Below are 22,000 nucleotides of genomic sequence, written 5' to 3'. Positions count from 1 at the left end.
AGCACATTGGAAACATGCCTACAGAGCTTGTCCCAGTATCAAGCATGATATGCAAACAAGTGCTAAACAAAGTATGTTATTCTAATCAACATATGTGTCCCTGATTTGAATTAGTCTGATTTGTGATAAACAATTTGTGACAAACCTTTTTTGGAAGTGGTTATTTTGTGTACAATAATGGCCTGGTGGGAGGGCCCATGCATTATAGACCTTCCTGGTCTCTTGACTGTGTGGAGTTCAGTTGAGTACATCATCCCGGTCCCAGTCCCAGCTGCACTACTAGAAACAGGGTGAAAGGTCTGTACTCTGATCTCCCCTATTACAGTGTGATGAATGAGATGGCAATGTCCGCCATCAGTATAAAAGGTGCAATTTAAAACGCACCTGGAAACGCCACCTGTATAGAAATGCTCCATGTCTCACGGCAGACTCATGTTGCATAGTCTAGACAGCGCGTCTCTCCAGCCTTTCAGAGCCCCGGCGCATTAGGTTAGCATTTGGCAGGTCAGCATCTGTTCCGGTAGTGGTGATACTCCACCATCCGCCCCAGCCCCCACTGGGTTCCTCTAATATTGGATGTGTTCCCCTTGCTCCCCAGGGAACCTCTCTCTCATTCTCTCTCTCTCTGCTACCTTCTATCTTGTCTCCTGTCTGATTTACTTAGTATCTGTTCTCTTGTTGCTTTACACACCGCCTGGGGTGGCAGGTAGCCTAGTGGTTAGAGCGTTGGGCCAGTAACCGAAAGGTTACAAAATCAAATTCCTGAGCTGACAAGGTAAAAATCTGTCTTCTGCTCCTGAACAAGGCAATTAACACACTGTTCTTAGAGCTGTCATTGTAAATAAGAATTTGTTCTTAACTGACTTGCCTAGTTAAATAAAGGGTAAATAAAAAATAAACACAGTCTCTCTTCTCCCCACATCTCATGCTGTTTGACCTGTCTAATGAATCACTGTTATCTCCAAGCTGCAGATGTTACCTAATTTGATCCTTTTCCAACCTGTGTGCACATTTGACATACTACAAGGTAGAATCAAAGTAGAGGCTTATATTGGAACATGTACAGTACTGTACAATAGATTGTATTGTAAAGGGATTTAAAACGAGACAGTAGATTTGTGTTTCACTGTGTGTCAGTGGCAGTCGGTGCCGTTTAAGATGAGGGAGGATTCTTTTTTTTAGGAGTATGGCCTTATTTATATTACAGCATATTGGATGACTGTCATTCATATTCAATTCACCCCTGATCACACGCAAAACAGTTCACTTTCATAGCAGCCACATTCAAACAGCATGATCACTTTGCTTAATGTATATATAATTCCTTCTTCCAACTATCTACACGCTCTCCTCCTCTCACCTTTACCCTTCGCTTGTGGACTTGAGTGCTGTCTGTGACCAGGCAAAAAAAACTTTCCAGGCCAAACCTTCATATCATGACAGCCAACCGCTACACACAGCCTACATCGTTGTCAACTAGAACTACTAGAACTAACACGTTAGTAAACCCGCTACAATCATGCAGTACATTGTACAGTCAGAAATCAGTTTAGCAGTTACACCAGTGTGTCCCAGTGGCAATAAATTAATAAAACCAAATGCTTACGTTGACTTGGATGAGTTCCAGTGTTGGATAGCCATAGCCAGCTAGCATCCCTCTCTGTTTGAGCAGGGTGTTTGAGTAGGCTAAACTAGCTAGCTGCATTTTCTAGCTAAGTGAAAGTGAAAGTTTAAAAAAAAAAATACAACCAAATATAGCTAGCTCGCTCTTCTCCTTAATTTTGAAAGATGTTTTTTTTTTAAACTGTTCATCGCCTTTCACCCTCTTTGATGCAACTACTCACCACATTTTATGCAGTGCTAGCTAGCTGTAGCTTATGCTTTCAGTACTAAATTCATTATCTAATCCTTTGATTGGGTGGACAACATACTGCACGAGCTCTGATAGGTTGGAGGACATCCTCCGGAAGTTGTCATAATTACTGTGAAAGTCTATGGAAGGGGTGAGAACCATGAGACTCCTATGTTTTGTATTGAAGTCAATGTTCCCAGAGGTAGGAGCTAGGAGGCTAGCTGTCTTCCGGCTACACCACGGGGCTACACTACAGAGTGCTGCTGAGGCTAATGTAGATCCTGTAAGTATGAAACGCAATACCTTTAAAAAATGCTTTAAGGAACGCTCCCACTGGACACACTGGTGGAATCAACGTTGTTTCAGTGTAATTTGTCAATGTATTGTGACGTGGAATCAACAGGGAAAATACATTGGACTTTAAAAAAGTAATTAACCAGTACTGTTTTCACCAATTTCAACCAGAGTTGTAAGCATTGAAATTAGGGTAAAACGTATATTTAAATACATTGACATAACAACCTGTTTGTCAGGTTAAGACAATCTAATTTCAACATAATCATCAGAACTCTGTATACGTTGAAATTGCGTTGAAAATTCCTCATCCTATATTCAATGTATTGGGTGGTTGAAATTCTGTTGAATCATATACAAGACAATATCCAAAGATAAAAGTGTGTTATTAATACCATGCATTTGGCATCCTATTTATAGAGTTTAAGGTAACTACTTTTAAACTTCAAAAGATCCAGTCAACCATAGACGAATTAGGGTATATTGTATGTAGCTAGCTTCGTTGAAATGGTGTGCTTTGGGCAAATCAGATGTTAATAGAGCCTACATAAAGCCAACCTCACTCCGAATTTACTTTCACACACAGCTTGTTTAAGAAAAGTTAGAGTTACTTTCAACTATTCAATGTTATTTAGGTAGTCTACTCAAATGAGTATAGAAGCTGATCAATGTCTGAATATTTTTGACATGATAGCTCAGCTGAAATTAAAAAGAACTTGTTTCCAATGCTAAGCAGCGTACATAGAGGTAGGCATCTGGATAGTAGACTTGTTCTCACTGAAGTGCATTACCCCTCATATACCAGTAGGAGTCGTTGGGCTGTGGCTTCACATTTTATCTCAATCTACCTCTTTATTTAGGTTGTTAGCATGACACTGAAACAATGATGTTGATTCAAACAAACGTTTTACTATCAACATTGAAATAAGGTCAAATAACATGTCTAATTAAACCTACAATTCAACCCAATATACACTCAGTGGCCAGTTTGAGAACCATTTTTTTCACAAAAAAATAAAGCAGGCAGACAGGCATCGAGGCATTCAGTTATTGTTCGATTGAACATTAGAATGGGCAAAACGAGTGACCTAAGCGACTGAGCGTGGTATGATCGTCGGTGTAACGGCTGTCGTTGGTGAAAGAAGGAGAGGACCAAGGTGCAACGTGGTACGTGTTCATGATCTTTTAATTACACTGAACACTAGAACAAAAATAACAAAACAGAACAAACAAAATAGTCCTGTCTGGGACAGAGACAGAAAACAACTACCCACACCCATAGTGGGAAAACAGGCTGCCTAAGTATGGTTCTCAATCAGAGACAACGATAACCAGCTGCCTCTGATTGGGAACCATACCAGGCCTAAACATAGAAACACAACACCTAGACATACAACATAGAATACCCACCCACGTCACACCCTGACCAAACTAAAAATAGAAACATACAAAGCAATCTACGGTCAGGGCGTGACAGTCGGTGCTAGGAGCGCCGGTTCCAGTATCTCAGAAATGGTCGGCTTCTTGGGCTTTTTACACATGACAGTGTCTAAGGTTTACAGAGAAATGTGCGACAAACAAAAAACATCCAGTTAGCTGCAGTCCTGTGGACGAAAACAGCTTGTTGATGAGAGAGGTCGAGGGAGAATGGCAAGCATAGTGACATTTGGGGGGGTTAGCGTGTGCAATTTTTATTAGCCTAATAATAAAGACGTCATTTAAAAGGTAAAAATGTATTACTTACCTTTTAATGTGGCATAAACACAACCTGTCATGATTGTCATACAAATCACTTCAAAAAGTAGGCTACCGGTGCATGTTCGTCCAGTCCAAAATAATTTCAGCATCCAAACTGCATGTATACTCGTGCCATTTGATGAATGGAAATAGACATCTGTTACAAAACACCAAAAAGTGTTCTTAATGACAATCAGCAATTGCCATTGATTAGGCCTACATGAATTGATATGTCTTGCTGACAAATGTATCTTTTTTGTAGCCTGAAAAGTTGGGACACATGAAAAGGGGCTGAAACTATTCCGTTGAAAACGGGATGGTCACCCTAACACATGGTGGATTTACTAGACTAAGCTGCGATTGTGTATTACCATGAACTTCAAATAGGCAGCCAGTGATGTGGTGGTAAGAAAATAGGTGGGTAAACTCTGATTGCCTGATGCGGCAAAAACAAATTACACTCCCTATACTTTCAATGGATTTTTTCATAAAAAGGTGGATATACGGTGTTTACTTGCGTTTACCCTACACTAGGCCACCTCTGCCGGTAGCTTACCCTCTCAGCCGAGACAATTTTGCAGAATACACAGAGAACAGGTAGCCTACAGGTAGCCAACATTCAATATAATACATTAATTGAATCAAAACATGTTTTACACCCTAGTTCATGAGTTGTCCATAATTCAGGAGTTAATGCTTGGAATCTTCACAGATTGTGCAACATAAAAGGCTGAAATTCAGCACTACTGAGTGGACCAACCAGCTCTCACAGTCTCTCTCAGAATTAGACGCCCATCCATGTTTCAAAAAATTATCAAAGTAGTTCCAAACGTCAAATTTCTAAGTGTTTAAGGTTAAGTTTAGGCATTAACTCAGAATTATTAAGGTTAGGCAATAAAGCTAACCATTACAAAAACATATTTCTATTGCTGGATTTGAACATGCAACTTTTTCCTCTGGAATCAGAGGCAGATGCTTACACCCATCCACCATCCACATTCACAACGCCCTAGAAAACCAAAACCTACTTGAAGGTAACAGTGCTCATTGTTGTCCCTACTGGCCGGTTTTCATGCCGTCTCCTGACGTCCTTAGACATGGATGGACGTCGAAAACTGACTTGTATCACGAGTGACCTGCCTGGAGTGGACAGCACTGAAACATATAAATGAATGTTTTAAGCCATGACAGAGAGGTGGGTGTGTTAATTTCATATGGAAGCTTTTATTTTCATATTTACCACAGTAAAACATATTTTCCAATACATTTTAAACAAATAGGAGAATGGTTAAATTAGCATTATTTAGACACCCCCTCCACCCCCACCCAATGTTGGACTTTTGTTGCATTTAGGGGTGCTACAGTGGTGTGTATTCATGGATGCCAAGGAAAATCAGGCTTCTCAAAACAATTGACCAACAAAAAAACATACAATTATTTATCTTTCGTCTCTCTGTGTTTCATAATTTTCCTTAAATTTGCAAGTGGCTGAATGTATCTCACACGAGAAAGAATTTGAGCAAGTGAAACAGCGCCCCTCTGTCTCTTTACGTGTAGGCCATCTATCTGATGCTGTCTGGTCCAAACGAGTATGACATTGTCGCCGCCAGTAGCATTGAAGGCAAGGGAATCCAGCGAGCATTTGGCCTCCCTTGATAAAAAAAAGTGTACAAAATTAGCCAATCAGCATTAAGCTAAACTGAGCAAGCTCAACTGTGAATGGTCCTGGCGCTCCAAAAAAAAGTGTAAAGGGAACCCAGCTTGGATTTGGCTTCACTCCTATCAAATCCCATTGTAAGCATACGTCATCGACAGAAAAACTTGAATTGTTGCATCTGGTTTTGTTGTTGTCCTCTGCGGGCTAGCTAGCCAGCTGGCAAAAATTGTCCCTTTACTAAATTAGCCATGGATGGAGATAGGGATTTGGACTTGGGGTTTTACTTAATTCTCCGTATTGGCCAACGACGATTCTGATCCAAGCATTAATTCATACATTGTTGTGCCCCTGGCATTAAAGGATGGAAGTTCAATATGTAGCTAGATGTATAAGGCTAATGTTACCTAGCTAACGTTTCCCATGAATGGAAGTTAGGCTTTTAGCCAAGTAGCCTAGGACAACAAAAAATAAAAGCGTTTACTGTATGACAGAGTGGTGGACAGTTTCGTCAACATGAAAGAGAGAAGGATGGTATTGGCGTTTCTATACAAGTAGGGTGAGTCAGCATATGTTTTCTGCTTGCACAAACATGCACGCACACACACACACACAGAAATCAGAACCATGGACAGCCACAACATATTTAGCTTACATTGATTGGACTAAATAGTTTTTGGTATCTTTTAGTTGTCAGTGTATTAGACTAAGCAGAGGTGATTTGATGATGTTGATATGTCAAAGTTGAAATGGTGCTGGAATAGTAGAGGCAGCACCTGTTTTCTTTGTGACTCGCGGTAACTCTCTGTGGTTCTAAATCAATAGTTATTTTGTCGTCCGAAAATATTGGAAACATTAACTTGCTTGACCCTGCTATAGGTCATGAAACTGTCTGTTACTGTACATGCAATATGCTTTGTGGACTTCACTGGACAGAGGTTGTTATTTTCCCCATTGATTTTACCCGCTGCTACTGGGGAGCTAACGTCTCATTCAGGGGAGCTGTGCCCCACCTGACTCCCCTGTAATTCTCACCCTGGGTGGACCACAAACAGGCAAATAATGGTACACTACAACAGTTGTGTGCAGAATGGCATCTCAGAATGCACAACTCATCGGTCCTTCTTGCGGATGGGCTATTGCAGCAGACGACCACACCGGGTTCCACTCCTATCAGCTAAAAACAAGAAGAAGCGGCTCCCGTGGGCATGCGATCACCAACCAACACTGGACAATTGAGGAGTGGAAAAACATTTCTTGGTCCAATGAATCCCAGTTCCTGTTGCGTCATGCTGATGGCAGAGTCAGGATTTGGCGTAAGCAGCATGAGTCCATGGCCCTATCCTGCCTGGTGTCAACAGTACAGGCTGGTGGCGGTTGTGTAATTGTGTGGGGAATGTTTTCCTGGCACACGTTAGGTCCCTTGACACCAATTTAGCAATGTTTGAACACCACACCTTGTAGAATCCATGCCCCAAAGAACTCAGGCTGTTCTGGAGGCAAAGTGGGGTCTGACCCGGTGCATGGGTGTACCTAATTAACACCAATGAGTATAGGATGATCAAAATAATTATAATAATATGTGGAATTTTCAACACAATTTCAATGTATACAGTACATAGTTCTGATGATTATGTTGAAATTAGATTGATGTAACAACCTATTAGTCAAGTTAAGTCCATTTATTTAGGTTGAAGTTTTACTCTAATTTCAATGTATACAATGCTTGTGTGATCATTTTTAAGACCTCAAATTACTTTTCATTAATAATCTTGTCTAACAACATGTATTACTGGGCAGTGCAAATTCAAATCAAATCAAATGTTTTTGGTCACATACACATGGTTTGCAGATGTTAAAGCGAGTGTAGGGAAATGCTTGTGCTTCTAGTTCCAACAGTGCAGTAATATCTAACAAATAATCTAACAATTCCCAACAACTACCTAATACACATAAATCTCACAAGTAATCTAACAATTCCCCAACAACTACCTAAAACTCACAAATCTCAAGGGTGAATGAGAATATGTACATATAAATATATGGATGAGCGATGGCCGAGCGGCATAGGCAAGGTGCAGTAGATGGTATAAAATACAGTATATACATGTGACATGAGTAATGTAAGATATGTAAACCTTATTAAAGTGGAATTATTTAACGTGGCATTGTTTAAAGTGACTCGTGATCCATTTATTAAAGTGTCCAGTGATCGTGTCTCAATGTGGGCAGCAGCCTCTCTGAGTTAGTGATTGCAGTTTAGCAGTCTGATGGCCTTGAAATAGAAGTTGTTTGTCAATCTCTCGGTCCCAGCTTTGATGCACCTGTACTGACCTTGCCTTCTGGATGATAGCGGTGTGAACAGGCAGTGGCTTGGGGGGGTTGTTGTCCTTGATGATCGTTTTGTAGTTCCTGTGACATCGGGTGCTGTAGGTGTCATGGAGGGCAGGTAGTTTGCCCCCGGTGATGCGTTGTGAAGACCGCACCACCCTCTGGAGAGCCTTGCGGTTGAGGGTGGTGCAGTTGCCGTACAAGGCTGTGATACAGCCCAACAGGATGCTCTCAATTGTGCATCTGTACAATTTTCTCAGGGTTTTGGGTGACAAGCCAAATTTCTTCGGCCTCTTGAGGTTGAAGAAGCGCTGTTGGGCCTTCTTCACCATTTCAGTTTGTCCGTGATGTGTACGCCGAGGAACTTAAAACTTTCCACCTTCTCCACTGCTGACCTTTCGATGTGGCTAGGGGGTGTGGATAGGGGGGTGCTCCCTCTGCTGTTTCCTGAAGTCCACGATCATCTCCTTTGTTTTATTGAAGTTGAGTGAGAGGTTATTTTCCTGACACCACACTCCGAGTGCCCTTACCTCCTCCCTGTAGGCTGTCTCGTCGTTATTGGTGATCAAGCCCACTACTCTTATGTCATCTGCAAACTTGATGATTGAGTTGGAGGTGTGCATGGCCACACAGTCGTGGGTGAACACGGGGTACAGGAGAGGGCTGAGCACACACCCTTATGTGGCTCCAGTGTTGAGGGTCAGTGAAGTGGAGATGTTGTTTTCTACCTTCACCACCTGGGGGCGGCCTGTCAAAAAGTTCAGGACCCAGTTGCACAGGGAGGGGTTGAGACCCAGGGCCTCCAGCTTGATGATGAGCTTGGAGGGTACTATGGTGTTGAATGCTGAGCTGTAGTCAATGAACAGCATTCTTCAATAGGTAATATTTTTGTCCAGATGGGATAGGTGCAGTGCAATGGTGATTGCGTCATCTGTGGACCTGTTGGGGCGGAATGCAAACTGAAGTGGGTCTAGGGTGGCCGGTAAGGTTGAGGTGCTATGATCCTTGACTATTATCTCAAAGCACTTCATGATGACATAAGTGAGTGCTTACGGCAGTAGTAATTTAGTTCAGTTATCTTTGCCTTCTTGGGTACAGATACAATGTTAGCCATCTTGAAGCATCTGGGGACAACAGACTGGGATAGGGGGCGATTAAATATGTCCGTAAACACACCAGCCAGCTGGTCTGCGCATGCTCTGAGGACGTGGCTAGGGATGCCGTCTGGGCCAGTAGCCTTGCAAGGGTTAATATGTTTAAAAGTTTTTCTCACGTCAGCCACTGAGAAGGAGAGGGAAGTGGAAAATAAGTATTTGGTCAATAACAAAAGTTTATCTCAATACTTTGTTATATACCCTTAGTTGGCAATGACAGAGGTCAAACGTTCTCTGTAAGTCTTCACAAGGTTTTCACTCACTGTTGCTGGTATTTTGGCCCATTCCTCCATGCAGATCTCCTCTAGAGCAGTGATGTTTTGGGGCTGTTGCTGGGCAACACGGACTTTCAACTCTCTCCAAAGATTTTCTATGGGGTTGAGATCTGGAGACTGGCTAGGCCACTCCAGGACCTTGAAATGCTTCTTACGAAGCCACTCCTTCGTTGCCCGGGCGGTGTGTTTGGGATCATTGTCATGCTGAAAGACCCAGCCACGTTTCATTTTCAATGCCCTTGCTGATGGAAGGAGGTTTTCACTCAAAATCTCACGATACATGGCCCCATTCATTCTTCCCTTTACACGGATCAGTCATCCTGGTCCCTTTGCAGAAAAACAGCCCCAAAGCATGATGTTTCCACCCCCATGCTTCACAGTAGGTATGGTGTTCTTTGGATGCAACTCAGCATTCTTTCTCCTCCAAACACGACGAGTTGAGTTTTTACCAAAAAGTTATATTTTGGTTTCATCTGACCATATGACATTCTCCCAATCTTCTTCTGGATCATCCAAATGCTCTCTAGCAAACTTCAGACGGGCCTGGACATGTACTGGCTTAAGCAGGGGGACACGTCTGGCACTGCAGGATTTGAGTCCCTGGCGGTGTAGTGTGTTACTGATGGTAGGCTTTGTTACTTTGGTCCCAGCTCTCTGCAGGTCATTCACTAGGTCCCCCCGTGTGGTTCTGGGATTTTTGCTCACCGTTCTTGTGATCATTTTGACCCCACGGGGTGAGATCTTGCGTGGAGCCCCAGATCGAGGGAGATTATCAGTGGTCTTATATGTCTTCCATTTCCTAATAATTGCTCCCACAGTTGATTTCTTCAAACCAAGCTGCTTACCTATTGCAGATTCAGTCTTCCCAGCCTGGTGCAGGTCTACAATTTTGTTTCTGGTGTCCTTTGACAGCTCTTTGGTCTTGGCCATAGTGGAGTTTGGAGTGTGACTGTTTGAGGTTGTGGACAGGTGTATTTTATACTGATAAGAAGTTCAAACAGGTGCCATTAATACAGGTGGACGACAGAGGACGACAGAGGAGCCTCTTAAAGAAGAAGTTACAGGTCTGTGAGAGCCAGAAATCTTGCTTGTTTGTAGGTGACCAAATACTTATTTTCCACCATAATTTGCAAATAAATTCATTAAAAATCCTACAATGTGATTTTCTGGATTTTTTTTTCTCATTTTGTCTGTCATAGTTGAAGTGTACCTATGATGAAAATTACAGGCCTCTCTCATCTTTTTAAGTGGAAGAACTTGCACAGTTGGTGGCTGACTAAATACTCCCCCCCCCCCCCCCCCCCCCCCCACTGTAGATGTGGTGCTTATGTCATTTGAGCTGAAAGTATATATACCAGTTATCTAATAATAGTTTATTTTGTTATTTACAGTTATGAAACTTTCTCGGAAGCAGTCTTGGAGACATTACTTTTCTACATCTATCAAGTATTGAACAACTACTCCATAATAACTGTGACTCATATAGATTTATATCCAGAGTGTACTCATTGCTAATGCAACAATGACCAAAACCAGATGTACATAAGTCAAGAGAGCAATGGGAATCTGATTTGAATATTACAATTGATGAGGGGCTATGGTCGGACCTATGCCAAGATAGTGTGTCAGTGACAATCAACTCTAGATACAGACTTATACATTACACTTTCCTCCACCAACTCTATCTGACACCTCAGAGGCTACATAGATATAACCCTGAAATATCAGAAATGTGTTTCAGATGTGGAACAACAGAAGGCATTTTTTGCATTCTACTTGGCAGTGTACTATATAATTATGGATGTCCCTTTCCCACTTGACCCTGAAATATGCCTTCTGGGAAACTTTAACTTTTCTGGGTAACTTTAAATGTGAGTTTGAGGAATAACTTCAATATCAAATTTACAGAAATCGCAAGAAAATGTGTTGCATTGACATGGAAATCAAATTCCCCTCTCCAAATTCCAAGATGGCTCTCTGAAATGAATAAGTGTATTCCTATTAAGAAGATGACCTATGCTTTAAGAAATAAATTCAACTACTACTTTGTATGGCAACCCTTCCTGGACTATATGGAAATACTTCCATTGGGGTTGGTTATATGTGCTTGTAGATGTTAATATTGTCTCTCCGTAATGTACTGTTTATATTGCTTTGTGAATGTGTTGGTCTCTCTTGTCTTTTGCCTTATTTAGTCATTATTAGTATTATTATTTATATTCTTTTTTTGTCATTTGTAATTGTTTTAATAAAAATAAAACATTTGGGGGAGGGGTGGGGAAGGCTGAATAAGCTTTTTTTGTAGTACTTACTCTTGCTGTGTTGTATTGTTTGGTTGTTCAATAATTGAAAAATAAAATAAAATAATTGTTATTATTTTGTCCAACAACATTGTGTTCTTTTTCGCTATAGGCTGTGTTTGCAGATATCTTGTTTCATTCAGCATATATTTGATTGACATGCTCAGTAATTGTCAGGATGTAGTGATCTTCTGTTGGGGTGAATCAAATGAGATTACATCATAGTGTTTGTCATCCCATACTTGTCATTTTTTTGGGACTGAGGATCTCCTCTGTAATAATTGGATGGAAGCCTCTTGTTAGATTGTAAGGTACACATTTACTCTTCATATTTATAACTTTTTGTAATTAGATAGCATTTGTATCATAAAGGTAAGCAACAGCATACTGTATAAACTACATCTATTTGGTTGTTATAATACCTCAATGGAAAAGTACTTGGTGAGAGTCAAGTTGACACAAAGCTGCGGTTCATAGGTCTTGTCTCAGGCTCTACAGACTATAATGAGTGCCTGTCAGGGTAACTAAAGTTTTGGCTGTCCTCTCCCTTTACGGGCTGGCTGGGATATCAAAGGCCCCGCTGATAAACAAAATAAACTCCCAGCACTGCTTTCACCCTTTATTGTCCTGCCCGGTTTTAATGTTGGCCAGGTGCAGAGTTAAGCACAAACTCTAGCATTTTTAAGCCGGCATGCAGCGAGCAAAGCATCCACAGAAGCATGCCTGTTGTTGGTATCACTCAGCTACAGTATGACCGTACATCCTCAGTACTGCTGAATAAATCCATTGTTGTTACATTGTATTTGAGGTACAAGGAATGTAGTCCTTTGGTTACAGTTCTCGTGTAACATTCCTGTCCTGAACTCCAATGTTTTAGAGTAAAGTATGTCATGTAGGTAGTAAGTACCCTAATATCAGTGCAATATCCATATAGAACTGAGACTACTCTATAAACGCTGACACGCGTACACCAGCACATGAGACTCAACTCTGAAGATTTGAATGATAGTTGGTGGAAGGGGACTATCACCCCAAAGGAATGCAGAGGGGCCATAAAATTAAACTTTTGGCTGGGAGTCATGTGACGGATGGGTAATGCTCATTGTTCACGTTTGGCAAGCCCTAGTCTCTCTTGCACATGTACGTTATTGCCTTAATCAGCGTCACTCATTTATGTAGGGCTTTTGAAACAGTAGTTTGAAGACACGTTTATGGAATACGGAACTAGTGAAAATGAGCTATTAGTGTCCTGTAATGTATTGGGGCAAAACTCACTATAACTGTTCACCCAGGCTTTATATAAGCAGGCTAACACAATCTTGTGGAATGCAGACAACCCATGTTTAAACCCAGTCAAGAGTAACATTTATTTTCCTGCCCTAAGGTTATTGGTGGACTTTTGGAATTGATGGCTGCTGCTTTCTATTGTCATAAAATGTGCTATTTTCAATGAGTAATCAATACCACATCTCAAGTAGGATCCTCGGCAACGAGCGGCCTGCTCTGCCAAGGGCAGCGTTATGAGCTCAACATAGGATTGTCTACTATCCAACAGACAGAGACTGCCTGGGTTTGGTTTTCTGCATCTTGTACCCAAGCCTAATGCCTTCCGTCAATGGAATCATGTTTTCACATGGTTTCCCCTGGAGTTGGGCATGCATCTGAAATGTTCATCTCTTGCACACTTTCTCCCTCTCCCATTCTTCCTATCCCCTCTTCTTAGTATCTGTGGAGAGGAACTCTGCTTATCGCGTTGCAGTTTGGTCTAATTTATGTTCCATAAGTGCAGGTCTCATAAATACTCAAAGTGAACAAAGCCAAGTAATTCAATCCTGTGTCAACAAACACCAAAAAAACAGACAAATCTAATCCGTCCTGATTTGAAATAGAATTTGAAAGAACATAAACTTTTACTTCTTTTGCACACATTGCCTGTGATTTCCATGAATGTTATGAGATAATATGAACACATTTCGTATACTTTATGCAAGTTCTCATGACTTGCTAGTTGAAATGATAAAGACTCCCAATGCAAACAACAGTTCTATTTCAATTTTATAACACTTTTCCTTGTATCCTTCACTGACCAACAGAATAGGTTGCCTCTGGGGAACAGTGACGAAAGCTCTCACCTCAAAGAAGACAGAGACAATGCTGTCCATCGCACCAAAAGGAGCCAGCAGAATAAACGACTTGATTCAGGTATGGATTCTTTCTTGGAACAACAATTTCATTACATTCAAAGAATGCCTTAAACTTTCATGTTCTAATTTGTTAAATGACTGGACGGATGGGTATACGTCAAAGTTTTACCTCCAGGTAAAAGACTCAAGACAGCAGGGATAGAGCAGGCCTGAACCCAGTATGCTGTATGGTTCATGGTGGGCAGTGGTATAGTGGAAACTATACGCAGGTATACACCGTAACCCTGTTTCTTTTCAGTGTACATTGCGTATATTCACTTCTTAATCCCCACTGATGCGTATCAAAGTAGTGTAGTGGAGTTTTAAGCCGTATCAATTAATAAGGCTGATGAAATATATCATAATGTTTAGCTTAAAATGTTGATAAACTATTATTTCTTCACATTTTAAGAGCAGCAAGGAATGTGCACACAGTGGTAGGCCTAAAAGAGAATTCACTAGAACATGTTTTCTAGCCAACCTAATTAATTTAAATTTCCTAAATCATAGATTAAGTACACGTTTAAATGTAACATGATAAGAACAACCATCTATCAAAACGAGTCAATGGCTAGCTAACAGTCTAGTCTACTGACAAGCTAACTAACTAGCTGTTTATCTGGCTAGCATACCCACAAACTCATTTTAATCATATTAACCAGCTAGCTAGCATATTTTCTTGTCAAACTGTTAAATTAGTAGCCAGCCAGTTTCAAGTGATGTTAAATAACAATATAAGTCTTCTACAAACTTTGAGGGTGGTTTTCTTTAAATAGTTCATCAGGGAGACCTCCGTTGTAACTAGCTATGCTGCGCTCTATTGGAACAGTTAATACTCAAATTATACATTGTTTTGAAGCTTAAAATCTCCTCTTTCCAACAGTGTATATAACTTCAAATGTGTTTAGGGGTCAATGTGACTGATTATGATAGAACAAGCCACATATGACTAGCATAATGCCTTTGACCTCCTAGACATTGAAAGAAAGTTGATTTGAAAGCCAAGAGAACAGGAGATTGCATATGAGGAACTGTTTATAAAATATTTATTTCAATGTTCAGTTTTTGGTGTGGCTATTTTGAACAAAGGTAAGACATGCCTCATAATATGAAGTAAAACATCCAGGTTTCAAACAATTAAGGAACAGGAAAAATATAGTGATGCTAATGATCGGCCTATCGTCTTCTGGTAGCCTAGATGGAAAGGCTTTCCCAAAATCCTTCTCAATTAAATGTTAACTAGCTATAAAGTAGCCTATGCCTACCTGGCAGAAAGATATCCTGATTATTTGCATCAATCCAGTGGACATTGGTTTTGCAAACTCCATCTCATGTGCAATACAGAAACACCACTAACCAACAACAGTGCTAGTGCCTGTGCACTTGAATTAAAGGGTAACTACACTCAAAAATCTAAATTTCCTGCTTTGGACTTAGAATATCCAATTATGTTGCTTTTCTATTTTAAAAAAATGGTGAGAGCGAAAACCTGAAAACATTTGGAAGAAATCTGAAACCTATGAATTTCTGACACAGTTGACAGCTTAATTTATGTATTTCAATAGTAGACCTACTATACCAAGATGAGTGAGAGACCATGCGGTAGGATTTTACAGTGAGGAGGCAACAGCAGTTCTTTACTTTTCTTTCCCGGGTGAGGCTTTTACTAGCAAACAGGAAAATAAGCCACCAAAAACTTTACAATTATTTACAAAAGAAAGTAACAAAGATGGAAGTTGCAACAGGAACATAAACTGGGGATAACTCCCAAAACAGTTGCACTCAAACAACTCCGACCTTAATAATACCCGTCCACAACCAGTCCCTTGCCTGGCCTAGACAGAAATTACAAGGCTAAAATAGCCTACCTGGAACCTTCACTATGGACCGTACCATTATTAACCAATCATCAAGTATCAGTTTCAATATGGACCAAACCATTATTAACCAATCATCAATTAGCATTTTTATTTTTTTTATTTCACCTTTATTTAACCAGGTAAGCTAGTTGAGAACAAGTTCCCATTTACAACTGCGACCTGGCCAAGATAAAGCAAAGCAGTGCGACACAAACAACAACACAGAGGTACACATGGAATAAACAAGCGTACAGTCAATAACACAATAGAAAAAAAGAAAGTCTTTATACAGTGTATGCAAATGGCTTGAGGAGGTAAGGCAATAAATAGGCCATAGTATCTAGGTAATTACAGTTTAGCAAATTAACACTGGAGTGATAGATGAGCAGATGATGATGTGCAAGTAGAAATACTGGTGTGCAAAAGAGCAGAAAAGTAAATAAAAACATTATGGGGATGAGGTAGGTAGATTGGGTGGGCTATTTACAGATGGGCTATGTACAGCTGCAGCGATCGGTTAGCTGCTCAGATAGCTGATGTTTAATGTTAGTGAGGGAAATATAAGTCTCCAGCTTCAGTGATTTTTGCAATTCATTCCAGTCATTGGCAGCAGAGAACTGGAAGGAAAGGCGGCCAAAGGAGGTGTTGGCTTTGGGGACGACCAGTGAGATATACCTGCTGGAACGCGTGTTGTTATCGTGACCAGTAAGCTTTACCTAGCATAGACTTATAGATGACCTGGAGCCAGTGGGTCTGGCGACGAATATGTAGCGAGGGCCAGCCGACTTGAGCATACAGGTCGCAGTGGTGGGTGGTATAAGGGGCTTTGGTGACAAAACGGATGGCACTGTGATAGACTGCATCCAGATTGCTGAGTAGAGTATTGGAAGCTATTTTGTAAATGACATCGCCGAAGTTGAGGATCGGTAGGATAGTCAGTTTTATGAAGGTATGTTTGGCGGCGTGAGTGAAGGAGACTTTGTTGCGAAATAGGAAGCCGATTCTAGATTACATTTTTGATTGGAGATGTTTAATATGAGTCTGGAAGGAGAGTTTACAGTCTAGCCAACCACCTAGGTATTTGTAGTTGTCCACATATTCTAAGTCAGAACCGTCCAGAGTAGTCATGCTAGTCGGGCGGGCGGGTGCGGGCAGCGAAAAGGTTGAAAAGCATGCATTTGGTTTTACTAGCGTTTAAGAGCAGTTGGAGGCCACGGAAGGAGTGTAGTATGGCGTTGAAGCTTGTTTGGAGGATAGTTAGCACAGTGTCCAAAGAAAAGCCAGATGATGTATACAGAATGGTGTCGTCTGCGTAGAGGTGGATCAGGGAATCACTCGTAGCAAGAGCAACATCGTTGATATATGCAGAGAAAAGAGTTGGCCCGAGAATTGAACCCTGTGGTACCCCCATAGAGACTGCCAGAGATCCGGACAACAGGCTCTCCGATTTGACACACTGAACTCTGTTTGCGAAGTAGTTGGTGAACCAGGCGAGGCAGTCATTTGAGAAACCAAGGCTGCTGAGTCTGTCGATAAGGATAATGTGATTGACAGGGTCGAAAGCCTTGGCCCCAAAAGCATGTCGAAAGCATGTTCAAATACAGGCATGAATTAACAATAAACATATTCTGACAATAATCAATATATTACTAAATATATTCACACATCAGTCAATGGTGTAGGACCCTGCATAAAGCAGGCAGGGTAACATTTGTCCTCCCTTCGAATTCAACCACATTACAGATCTCAGTAACACAGGATAAGTAGCGCTCCTGAACACAGCTGTGTTTGAGACACCTCCTGATGCAGCAGGAACAAAGGATTCACCTCTTCATTCAACAAGGATTACCGGTATGTTTGCAAACAATTTTTTACTTTTAACCTAGCGATTTCATCACCAAAACATGTGCACTTGAAGCATACTAAGACTGAGTAACACAGCACTACAAACAAATGGCTGGCGTTCCAAAACCAAATTAATGTTGGCGTGAACTCTAACATGCATTTCTCTCTCATTACAGGCAAACATCGGCAGTACTGAAGGACATGGCTAAACACATATTACATTCAATAAATTAATGTGCATTCTCATAAACCCTTAAAGTGTTTCAAATGTCTGGTTACTTATATATGGCATGTCTTTAGGTTGTGAAAGAGATTATTTGGACGATCATCACAATTGGGTTTATCATTTTAGGTCATTCAGAGTACATGTCACTCTTTCTCCTGTTTAAAAAATTACACAGGGCCCCTTTCCTTCACTGGGCGGGCCGTTTAGTTGCATTTACAGAGGCTGGATCTATGCACTTTGGGAGGGAGACGCTGTTCCCCACTTCTATGTTGTTGGTATCAAACCAGAATATAAGTAATTACATTTTTGCGGCTGTTCTCCTGATTTCTTGGTTTGAAAGGAGCGAGCACTGGATTTTTGATGTGGTATTCAGTTCAAAGCCTGACATGCATTGCATTGGAACATTTACAATGCAGTAATTTGTTTGGGCGCTCTGTCATTAGAGGGTTTAAGTCTCTCTCTCTCCCTCGCTCTCTCTTTCCATTGTGGGCTACTGCTGCTGCTTAGATATCAGTTGAAGTGAGTCTACATATTTCAGCTTCACACAATAAGGTTGGTATGATCCTGCCAGAATCAGGATCTGGTGAGGCATTGTTCCTTTCCTCGGATTACCTCCAGGAGGCTGAGGAGATGATTGACATGTGTTTTGGACGCTGCTGCTTTCTGCTCTGAGGATGTATTTACATGTAAATATGGTGCAGGTCCAGTGTTTTCATTGGAGAGGTACTGTAGGGAAGAAGTGGTGCTGTGATCCCAGCTGGAGAGCTGCTCTTTTGGCTTAAAGGAAGGATTCACCCATTTTGAATGTTACTGTATTTTTGTCTTATCTCTGAGATAAAATATGCATGTAAGAGATGCACAAAAACTACACTGAACGAAAATATAAATGCAACATGTAAAGGTCCCATGTTTCATGAGCTGAAATAAAAAATCCCACATATGTTCCATAGGCACCAAAAGCTTATTTCTATCAAATTGTGTGCACAAATTTGTTTACATTACTGATAGTGAATATTTATCCTTTGCCAAGATAATCCATCCACCTGACAGATGTTACATATCAAGAAGCTGATTAAACAGCATGATCATTACACAAGTGCACCACTTTAAAATGTGCAGTTTTGTCACACAACACAATGCCACGGATGTCTCAAGTTTTGAGGGAGCGTGCAATTGGCATGCTGACTGCAGGAATGTCCACCAGAGCTGTTTCCAGATAATTTAATGTTAATTTCTTACCATAAGCTGCCTCCAATGTTGTTTTAGAGAATTTGGCAGTACGTCCAACTGGCCTCACAACTGCAGACCACGTGTAACCACACCAGCCTAGGCCCTCCACATCCGGCTTCTTCACCTGTGGGATCATATATCTTTGACATTCTTGCATGTTGCGATTATATTTTTGTTCAGTGTATATATAACATAAAAATGGGTGACTCTTTCCTTTAATGCTGAGGATCTCCCCTGATGGTCACTGATGAGGTGTCAGTCACCAAGAACAATTAGGGAATAGGATATTAGGAGTTAGAAAGTAGTATGTTAGATTGGTGCCAGGAAAGGTTTCCACTGGTGATAAAGATCCACACAAGCACAAAGGTGCTGCATGCCATGTGAAGTGTGCCAGAGCACAGAGTATTGCAAGAGAGGTGTTGGCAGAGCCCAGAAATTACCGGGTCTTTGGCTGCCTCAGAAATGCCTGCCTGGTTTTGAACTACACGCATTCCCAAGATCAGCATTGAAGAGTGACTCCCCTACAAACATCCAAAGAAAAAGTATTGGAAAGGGAACAGGTACTATATGGAAGGAAAGGCCTCTCCAAAAGAGCCCCCAAAAGAATGTGACAAGAATAGGCAATATGGAGGGCAACAGCAACTGCAAATGTATATTTTCACTGGACTGAAAATACACTAGACGGTTCGTGTATGATCACACTGCTCAGGCTTAGGGCACTTCCGCCAGCCTTAGAACCAGACGATACGCTTGTGCGGTGAACAAACCTTCTGTGACACCTTATCTGTTTTGATCTCTACCACCTTGGGTTTAGGAGACAATGTAGGAGGAAGGGAGGGAACCTACTCCTTCTGTACTTCCTCCCTGGGGAGATTTAACAATGTATTGAGGGTGGCGTTAATCTTTACAAGCACAAAATGATTGTGATTTTTCATCTGTCAAAGAGTACGGGGTCAGTGTTGTAACCGGTAGAAGTGGGATCGCTGTGAGACATGCCCTGACACAGACGACTGCTGCTGTTGAAAGGAAGAGCTTTATGTTCACCTGTCATGAAGTTCCTCCTTCTTATGACCTACATGTGTCACTGAATTTATTCACAGAGATGTGTTCACACCGCAAAACCCATCTGTCTTTGCTTCACACTCGAATCTAATCCAGTTGAACAGAATCTTTATTCCAAGGTATTTATTCATTCTTTCTGGAGTGTAGAGTTTGTGGTTGCATTGGAAATGGATTGTGAGAGTGAGTCATGAAAGCCTTGTCCTTGTATGCTCTGTGTGCCATAGTGTAAACTGGAACACTCAGCATGGGGACTATCAGAATGACATATGTATACATACATATGTGAGTCCTCAGAGTTTGTTAGCCCTGCATATGCTTCGTACCCTGGATATGCCTCTTCTCTGTCTCACCGCAAAATGGATTTGTCAGTTTTATAGGGGATATCTTTAAACACGGACAGGTACAGAGTTTCATGGATCTAAGGGGAAAGACTGCAGCCTTACTAAATCAGAGGCTTATTATGTCAAATAATTCTTTGTCTGTTTTGGTGCAGTCATAGTTCTACTGTTATATGGAAGAATGGTACCGGAGGGGATGGCTGCCGTTTTACGGGCTCTTTAACCAATTGTGCTATTTTGTGTGTTTTTTCACATTGTTTCTCATTTATTTTGTACATAAATGTTGACGCTACCGTCTCTTATGACCGAAAAGAGCTTCTGGTTATCAGAACAGAGATTACTCACCTCGAACTGGACAAATATTTTTTATTTAATGAGATGGACACAAAGGATACAATGTTGCTCTCAGACAAGACCCAAATCATTTTAATGAAGAAAATAATGAAATACAGGGGGCGGAGATCAGGGTGCCTTGTGAGAATTTGTCAGTGAGTGTGTAACCCGCCTCTAGTATCCATTCTATTAGTGTAACGTTTTTTTTCGGTTGAAAGAGAGTCAGACCAAAATGCGGCGTGGCTATTGCGATCCATGTTTAATGAAACAAAGTAAACACAAATCAAATACATCAAATACAAATACAAATACATACATTGTGCGCCGCCCTATGGGACACCTATTCACGGCCGGTTGTGATACAGCCTGGAATCGAACCAGGATCTGTAGTGACGCCTCTATCATTGAGATGCAGTGCCTTAGACTGCTGAACCACTCATGGGCCCTATTAAGGTAGTCTCGAGGTATTGCTCACCTGAGGTAGAGTACCTCATGATAAGCTGTAGACCACACTATCTCCCAAAAGAGTTTTCATCTATATTTTTCATAGCCTTCTATTTACCACAACAAACTGAATCTGGCACTAAGACAGCACTCAACGAGCTGTATAAGGCCATAAGCAAACAACAAAATGTTCATCCAGAAGTGGCACTCATAGTGGCCGCGGACTTCAATGCAGGCAAACTTAAATCTGTTTTACCTAATTTCTACCAGCATGTCACATGTGCAACCAAAGGCAAAAAAAATCTAGACCACCTTTAATCCACACATAAAGACACGTCCAAAGCTCTCTCTCGCCCTCTATTTAAATAAAATTGACCATAATTCTATCCTCCTGATTCCTCCTTACAAGTAAAAACTAAAGCAGGAAGTATCAGTGACTCTCTCAATACGGAAGTGTTCAGATGACGCGGATGAAACGCTACAGGACTGTTTTGCTAGCACAGATGAGAATATGTTCCGGGATTCATCCAATGGCATTGAGGAGCATACCACCTCAGTCACCGGCTTTGTCAATAAGTGCGTCGACAACTTTGTCCCCACAGTGACCATATGTACATATCCCAAACAGAAGCCATGGATTACAGGCAACATCCGCATCGCTCTAAAGGCTAGACACTACTCCGGCCGCTTATAAGAAATCCCTCTATGCCCTCAGACAAACCATCAAACAGGCAAAGCGTCTGTTCAGGACTAAGATTGAATCCTACTACACCGGCTTTGACGCTCATCGGATGTGGCAGGGCTTGCAAACCCAGCTGCGAGCTGCCCAGTGACGCAGGCCTACCAGACGGGTTAAATGCCTTTATGCTCGCTTTGAGGCAAG

At 41.3% G+C, this 22,000-nt stretch overlaps 1 protein-coding gene across 4 annotated transcripts in view; it reads left to right on the top strand.

Annotated features, from left to right (window-relative positions):
• LOC110537277 (ectodysplasin-A) overlaps positions 1–22,000 on the top strand; it is a 64,215-nt gene that overhangs the window by 26,057 nt on the left and 16,158 nt on the right. For all 4 annotated transcript variants that reach the window (XM_021623199.2, XM_021623201.2, XM_021623197.2 and 1 more), the window contains exon 2: positions 13,691–13,799. In XM_021623199.2, the coding sequence (XP_021478874.1) occupies positions 13,691–13,799 (109 nt within the window). The remainder of the gene's footprint in view (positions 1–13,690; positions 13,800–22,000) is intronic.

This window comes from Oncorhynchus mykiss, chromosome 12 (assembly GCF_013265735.2).
Source record: "Oncorhynchus mykiss isolate Arlee chromosome 12, USDA_OmykA_1.1, whole genome shotgun sequence".
NCBI lineage: Eukaryota > Metazoa > Chordata > Actinopteri > Salmoniformes > Salmonidae > Oncorhynchus > Oncorhynchus mykiss.
This window is presented reverse-complemented; position numbering and strand designations above follow the sequence as displayed.